The sequence below is a fragment of the Macrobrachium nipponense genome, chromosome 17 (genome assembly GCF_015104395.2).
Source record: "Macrobrachium nipponense isolate FS-2020 chromosome 17, ASM1510439v2, whole genome shotgun sequence".
Taxonomy (NCBI): Eukaryota; Metazoa; Arthropoda; class Malacostraca; order Decapoda; family Palaemonidae; genus Macrobrachium; species Macrobrachium nipponense.
This window is the reverse complement of record NC_087210.1, coordinates 54,851,024-54,858,963: the sequence shown is the minus strand read 5'-3', so window position 1 is coordinate 54,858,963 and position 7,940 is coordinate 54,851,024. Positions and strand designations below refer to the sequence as shown.

The window sequence follows — 7,940 nt, the reverse complement described above, 5'->3', positions numbered from 1 at the left end:
AAACCATGCCTGATGCTGTAAGGAAACGCGCATCAGGCAACCGACCCCTTAGTGTAGGGATAACTGTTGGAAAGAAGAAGAGATCCCATATAACGCCATACGCACAACACAACGTTAATACTCTCAAACACTTGACATTTATGTCTATTATTATTATCTAATGTATTCAGAAGATGAACTCTGATCATATGGAACTATCCCACAGGGTCCACTGACTTGAAATTCAAGCTTCCAGACAATATGGTGATCATTAGAAAGACGTGACCTTCATAGTGAGCAGGAGCTTGGAATGGCACAAGGCTGACTTCATCTATATGTGAGCCCGTCCATTCCAACTGATTTATACACACTCATATTACATACATGTATGTACTAGCATTAAGCTACAAATGTCCTTTAACATCCAATGCGCTCTACCTCGGAATTAATATATTTCCATATATGTTAACGGAAAGGGAATTTTTTATGTGATAATAATTTCGTCCTCTCGTGGATTCGAATTGGACATTAAAGGGGATTTGTAGCTTGATGCATGTATATGAATCACGGTGATGTGATAAAAGTTCATAGTATGGCTAAGTGCGGCAAACGTTCGACTTTGCTAACATGGCAGAGGGAGTTGGATATCGATTCTAATTACAAATACCTGAGTTCGACAGTGATTTGTAAGGTCGGAACCGGTGTCAACGTACTTATACCTCACTTAATGGCCGAGTCGATAACTCACTGAAGTACTGATTTCTCCTCTGTCCGCTGGTGTGAATCCACGAGAGGACGAATTTATTATAAACTAACGAATTCCTATTTGATTAACATATGTATATAAATCACGGTGATGTGATGAAAATTCATACATGTACATACATACTATAATATATATATATATATATATATATAAGTATATATATATATATACATTATATAATTATTAGATTGCCTGTTTTCAGTTAGTGAGTTGGTGAGTTGTTGCCATACGAAGCCACAGTACTTAGGCCTGATTTTGTCATGCATCTTTCTGTATGGTAAAATAGATATAGAGCGACAACTTTAAAGGGTTACAGTCCCTGATTACAGCTGTTATGTGGAAGCATCTGTAATTTCTTTCAGTCACAAATTTGTGACGAGAGAGAAACCACATAATACTAAAAATCAATGAAACAAATTTCTTCATCTTATAATTTAATGCTTAAGTAACTGGCTCAGACTTTGTAACATATATAATTACTTAAAGATAACGTAGGCTGATGCAGTGGAAGGTTATTTGTGCATTTTTAGAATAGTGTTACGATCTGCGATTTGGTTCTGATGTTCAGACGCAGATTTCCCTTTATGGCATCAAAGGAGTGTCATGGTCTTCAGTCCAGCGAAGATTCGGCGTTTGTTCCGTGATCGAAGCTATTCATATTCGAGAAGATTGGACGAGAAACGTTAACAATTCTGAGTTGGCAGGATCATACCACCAGCCAGGCAACCGAAGCTCATCGTGACTGTAGTGGCGGTGTTCGTGTAGTAGACCGTGACGGTTGTCGAGATCTTGGTGGTGGTCCAAAGAGTGAACGCCATTTTTCCATCGCCCGAATCTTGCTTTCCAGCTTCCTCCGGGATGCTGGCGTATTCTGGTACGTCACTGGAGTCCAGACTGGTCTCTAGCTCTGTGTCGGCTCTGTTGCAGAAGAGAGGTGGGGTTTAGAATGCATTTTCTGAAAAAGACTGAATTGGTTTTAGAGCAACAGCTACTTCCTCTATCACAGAATTGTTTGATGCAAAAGTCCACTACAGGAAGATTCACTTGGATGGAGAGAAAGACTGGCCTTTATTGAAACTGTGTGAGAACCCCTGATGTAAAAGAATTAATCAGAAACAACCAATTATTCTCTGAATGGTTCCTTGCTAATAATATTCTAGAAATTAGACACCAGTAAACTCTGGTAATACAGGGAGATTGGAGGTTTGAGATAGCAAGGAATTTTACCGAATAAAAATAATTTTGTTCTAAGGTAAAAAAAAAGAGAACACGTTTCTTCCCCTTTTGAATGAATCCTAGAAGTAAAGACTCAAGGGAATCACTGCAGACATATTTTCAAGTTAGCTGAAAGGATGAAATATCAGTGTTCATATTGGAGGGTTATCTGAACTAAGAGATGCATTGTTATCGGATAAAAGCTCTTATGAACATTACCTTCTTCACATTTAGTCAGCAGTTCTAATATGGTCCCATAAGGAAGAATATTGCTCTGGTTATAGCCAACAGAAAAACTCTGTGAATATCATCTCCTATGCTTAAGTAAGTTGCTATAAATGGGATGTATGCATATAAAAGAACTGGGATTTTGTTACGAGTAGTAATTTTAGATCATTCAAAACCAGTCATAATTAATTTATGTTAAAGTCTGACTAAGAGCTTGGAGGTGATAATCGATCAGAGTAATATTGAGAACAAAATAACATGAAAACGTTATTAAATACAAAATAATTACTTACAAAGCAAGAGCAATCTCTTTTCGAGAGGTTTTATTAGATCTGGCCGACCTCTTCCTCTTTTCGCAAATTGTAGCCGCAGTAGCTGAAAGACAGGAGAGGTAGACAGTGGAAGTGGAAGCTACGACGCTGGTGTAGGTGGTGGTCGAAGTTGTACCGAATATATAGCGACCTCTGTCCAAAACGACCATTCTGTCTTCGTCATCTTCTGTCTTCTTTGAAGAAGCAGGAGCGACAAGATCCACAAAAGCCACTCCAAACAGGATCCAGAATCGCATCTGAAAGGAAAAGCCGAATCTGCTTTTTGTTAAGATTCAAACACATACCAATCCTTTAAAACTCACCGGGAACACACCTTAAACCAAGGCATTTTAGCGCCCTTGATTTGACTTACTGGGGTTTTGAATACAGCCCTTGAAATGGGGCAACCAGCGCGATTTCCGAGTCCCTTTCAGAGTTACTTAGCTTTATCTCCGCAGAGGGGAAAATCATTCTAAAATATATTTAGCATAATCTGCTCCAAATGACCATGTAATGAACATGTATGGTTGTCATTTTTTTTTCTCTGGTTATAGCAGAATATTAACACCCGTAAGAAATGCTAGATACAACAAAACAAAATCAATGTGCTGGACATTTTACTTAACTTTGGCCTCTGTAAGCGCCGTCAATCCAGAAACACTGAAATGATTGAAATGACTGAAACCTCCATAATTTACGAATTGCATGAAATCCATTTTCTTCTAAGGAGAACATTTTACTGAATGAGCCCTCTTGTCTTAATATATTCAGTATCTCCGTCTTGTTTATTACGACAATAAATAAAAATTCTACTTTATAGTTACAGAAGATAGCATGTCCCGAAAAAATTGTAATAACCGTACTTTTAATTGTTTCACAACTGGAAGCCTAATTTAGAAAGTAGAAAATTTGTCATGGAATGCAGCTTGAAACATTCTATACGGCTTAATGCTAATGATGATATTCTAAATTGGTGAGACAACTGGATAATATAAAATAATACATAGTCTAAATTATTCATTAGACCTTCGAATAATATAGTCAGATGGTACGAACGAGTTTAAAGATTTCTTATCGTACCCTGGCATCCTGCGATCTGCAGTGTGTTCAAATTCGTGTGCAATTTAATAATTTCAGAAACAGTTTCCAGTATCATTTGGATGGCCAGATATACAAGCAGCATTATTGAATAACGTGGAATATATCAAATTTTTAGTTTCAATGAAAAAATAATGTTCAGACAACATTTTTCTAGATCTTTAAAGTGGAGATTATCAATTACGAATGGCTTGAACACCGCCCTACGCAAGTCAAAGTAGTTCGCTCAAATTATCCATTGTTTAACAATTATAAAGTATCCGTGTCCAAGTCTGACATACCACAATACATGAGTTACTTTATCCCCCTTAATCATGGAACTTTATCTGAAAAAATGCACGACATTACAATGTTCTTGAATATTGCTGTTCGCGAATTTCTTGATGAGTGTGAGATGGCGCAAAGCTCTGAATACGTGCAGTCGATTTCCGGACTTTGGACTTGCTTCCTCATTCGCTACCTAACATTTCGAACCTACGCCGCTGAACAATATGCTGCCTAAATTGCAATGGGAAAATTAGGTCTATTTATTTTCTACATTCTCCTGACTTCAGAGTAAGTACATTATTTGTATTCATTTTTTCTTGTAATTTGGCCCTGCCAATAATGCAACCGTTTCCTGTGGTACCAAATTATAAACAAAATCGGATATTGCTTTAATCAGTACGGTGTAGGGCACGTTAGTGAAATTCGTTAAACTCACAACACAAGTAGCCAAAGGGTATAATTTTGGCCATATGGACATTACACCTTAGGCTAGGCATCCTAAGGAAGCATTTACCCAGTTGGACTTCGTCGCGAGAATTACACTAAAAGATACATTGGGTTGAACAGCCCAAAGTACCATGAACAGCCTCTCATCTGAGACATACCAATGTTATTTGTTTCACCACATGAATTAAGACAAGATGTAGACTGATAGATGCTTTGCATCTGAAATATAGACTAGGCCAAACAGCCATTCCACAGGACTTCCTGCTGCACGATACTCTTAGCTGTGGGACATTTTGCCAAAAGTATTTTTATCTTTTACTAAAGGATTAGCTCGCTCTTGAATAATAAGAGTTAGTAATTGTTAATTAGTAACTCACAATAAATCTACAGTAAAATTAATAAAATAACACTGTCATTTTATGGCAGCAACCATCGCGTCAACGGACATGCTTTGCAATATTTGGCTTGTTGATAGCAATTAAAAAATTATAAACCTCTAAAAAAAAGACGCCAAGCGAAGAATGGCAGTTAATCATTATTAACACATGTGATAATGAATAACAATACGTAGTCTATTATTGTTTCATTACCGTTTAGAATATTTTTTCTCATTACACATTATACATAATCAAGAATAGACACGAAGTAGGCCTATATTGGATATTCTCATTTAGAAACGGACATTTATATATGGTTTATCCCCATGAGTAAACATGCATGGGCATACATACAAAGATGCTGTCTTCGTCAGCAGCAGAATGTATTTCCTCTAGTTTTTCGACAATGTGAAAAGTGCACCTTTTCATTTTTGTAATATCTTGCCTTCGGTTTTCACTTGCTCCAGACGAGATTAATTCTTATAGATTTCGACTCAATATTCGAGAAATTCATGAATAATGTTGCCACTTTCAGCCTTCATTACACAATTATTTTCCGTGTGGAAATATATATATATATAATATATATATATATATATATATATATATATATATTTATATATATATATTAAAGTGGATATATACATATATATATAAATATATATATAATATATAAATATATATAAGTGATAATATATTAATATTATATATATATATATATATGATATATATATATATTTAGTATATATATATTACTATATATGATTAATTATATATAAATATCTATATAGATATAATATAGAGATATATATATATATATATATATAATATCTTATATATAAATATATAGCTGAGGAGGTAGGCGGCTGCTACAACTGAACCTGCCAGGACTAAGGACAGAAGAAGACGCCCATAGAAACGACATTTCTTTATTTGCAATTGCTGACGTTTCAAGGCATCTCATTATCAAAGCTGGAATAAACATAAAAATATATATAAAAAAGACCCATATTTATACTTACAACCAAAATATAAAACAAAGTTACATGAGAGAGAAAAAAAATGTAGAAAACTGTTACCAGTTGGACGACGTACAAAAGCAGAGTGACATAAACAAAGATTTCCAGGCCGGGGTAAACTCACGTCAGATGAAGAGTTGTAGAGGTAGTTTGGTTATTCAATCTTGGTACTAGTAATTTAATAAAAAGTGATTCAACGGTAGGAAGCGAAGAATTGGGGACTTTGGAGAGTATTTTTAAATTTTTATAATCAATTTCGAATATTTGAGAACTGGATTAGATAGTGTGACTCCAATTCTATAACTGACCCGCTAAGACAATCAATTCGCACTTTCAGTAGGCGGCGTGAGGCACCCACGTATCTCCCCTGACTACATCGGGGGCAAGGAAATAAATAGATGGTGCTTGATGTTATAGGAGGGATAATTTTGCCTTTGTACAGGAATGATGATTTAATATTAAGAGAATTAACCGGAATCAATTTACAGTTAATGGCAGGAGCAAACTGGTGAATTAGGTTATCCAAAGTGTTGTGAAAAGACTATCTACATTTTTTCTCGCATATAATTTTGTTTTATATTTTGGTTGTAATTTTAAGTATAAGTCTGTTTTGTTTTTTTGTTTTTTTGTATTTATATATTAATGCATTATTCCAGCTATGATAATGAGACATGTGTCTTGCAACGTCAGCAATTGCAAATAAATTTTTTTTACAATGGACGTCGTCCTCCGCCCTTGGTCCTATACATACATACATACATACATACATAATATATATATATATATATATATATATATATATATATATATAATCTGACATTTGCGTCAGTTTCTGATAAATGAATAAATCCGATACGTCTTTAATTTAGGTTTAAACTATTAAATTCAACGAATGCTCGAGAGGAGCTGCTTTTGACTGGAATGAGCTCTTGTGTTTAGAGGGAAAGAGAAAAGAGAGAGAAAAAAAAAAAAATGGCCTCCGCGCACTAACGTTCAGGTACTCCTGAGCTGGTCGTTTGGACGCAGGCCTATTGATTGAGAGGAACTATTTGCTCAGGTCGCCCGCGCAGGCAGAAAAAACGGCAGGTTCAGGTGTGACTGCACAAGTACGCCTGAGCTTTAGTGGCGGCCATTTGAGGGGTTGCCACCAGATAGTGTTATCATTTTATTTCTCAGGAAGCCCTTTTGCGATAAGGTCGTTAGTCCTTACATACCCTGGCTACAACACACCACAGTTAACTAACGGCTAAGTGCTTGTCTCTCTGTTGGATCGATTGAGTTAATAGTTTTGAGAGGAAGAGCCCAATATGTTCCCGAGCTCGGAATTGCATTTTAGTCTCTGGTGAAGTGAAGTCGTTAACCACGGATGAGGTTCCTAAATCAATGTAATGATCTATTTTCACTGTCCAACCACAGTTGACTGACACCCAGGTGCACAACGACATAGGTTAACACAATTACATTTAGTATTGGTATGTCACTATAAAGACTCATAAGGCCTGCATCCCGTTGCACCCTATAATTGCACAAATGAACTCTCCAACACATGAAATAGCCAAGATCTTGAATAAGACCCTAACTCCTTACATCAATAAGGGGTAGTCGGTGGCTTCTCCGGTAGTTCATCGATATTTTGAATAATACGACTCCAAGCTCAACCATCGCATTTCTGGGTGTAAGAAGTCTATTCACGAACTTACCGGGAGACGAGACCATCGATATTATTCTAAGAAGAATCTACCACTTGGATGTCACTCGCATCGACATACCAGAAGATGCCCTTCGACGTCTTCTCCAAATTTGTGCACTAAGGAAGCTCCCTTCCTCTCACATAGAGGTGGACGTTTTCGACAGGTAGATGGGACGCTATGGGATCCCCTTCCCTTGTTGCTCTATTTGTTAAAATGTATATGGCGCATGTCGAAGGAAAAACCTTCAATTCCCATCTGGAACCAAAGATATCTGCTTCATGAACGCCAGCCTACAGTATGCTTGAAAGAGGAACTCTAGTCTAAACTAGGCTATCGGATACAGCGTCGAAGACAGACTTCCTTTCTTGTGTGTAGACGTGGAGCAGAGAGAAAATAGTACAATGCGACGTGTACCAAAAGGCGACGAATGTTTTTCGGTGCCTTAATGTCTGCTGGGAGTGCCCTGACACTTACAAACGCTCCTTGATAGTTAAGTACAGAAGGGTGCAATGACCCACTGTTTCACATGGAAATCTACTCAA

The 7,940-nt window shown here is 36.7% G+C and overlaps 2 protein-coding genes across 2 annotated transcripts in view; one reads left to right on the top strand and one right to left on the bottom strand.

Moving 5' to 3' along the window:
• Positions 1 to 1,183: 1,183 nt before the first annotated feature.
• LOC135196238 (uncharacterized) lies at positions 1,184 to 7,688 on the bottom strand. The gene is made up of 3 exons (XM_064222916.1): positions 7,477 to 7,688; positions 2,482 to 2,756; positions 1,184 to 1,663 (listed from the first exon to the last, which is right to left on the bottom strand). The coding sequence occupies exons 2-3, from the start codon at positions 2,754 to 2,756 to the stop codon at positions 1,429 to 1,431; spliced, it is 510 nt and encodes a 169-aa protein (XP_064078986.1). The 5' UTR covers positions 7,477 to 7,688; the 3' UTR covers positions 1,184 to 1,428.
• LOC135196239 (uncharacterized) overlaps positions 4,013 to 7,940 on the top strand; it is a 26,382-nt gene continuing 22,454 nt past the window's right edge. The window contains exon 1 of the mRNA XM_064222917.1: positions 4,013 to 4,152. The gene's annotated coding sequence lies outside the window, so the exon portion shown is untranslated. The remainder of the gene's footprint in view (positions 4,153 to 7,940) is intronic.

Coding starts and splice junctions, on each gene's coding strand:
- LOC135196238 (XM_064222916.1), bottom strand. CDS start 2,756: ATGCGATTCTGGATCCTGTTTGGAGTGGCTTTTGTGGATCTTGTCGCT. Junction 1,664..2,481: donor AAAGAGATTGCTCTTGCTTT/GTAAGTAATTAT, acceptor CTTCTGCAACAG/AGCCGACACAGAGCTAGAGA.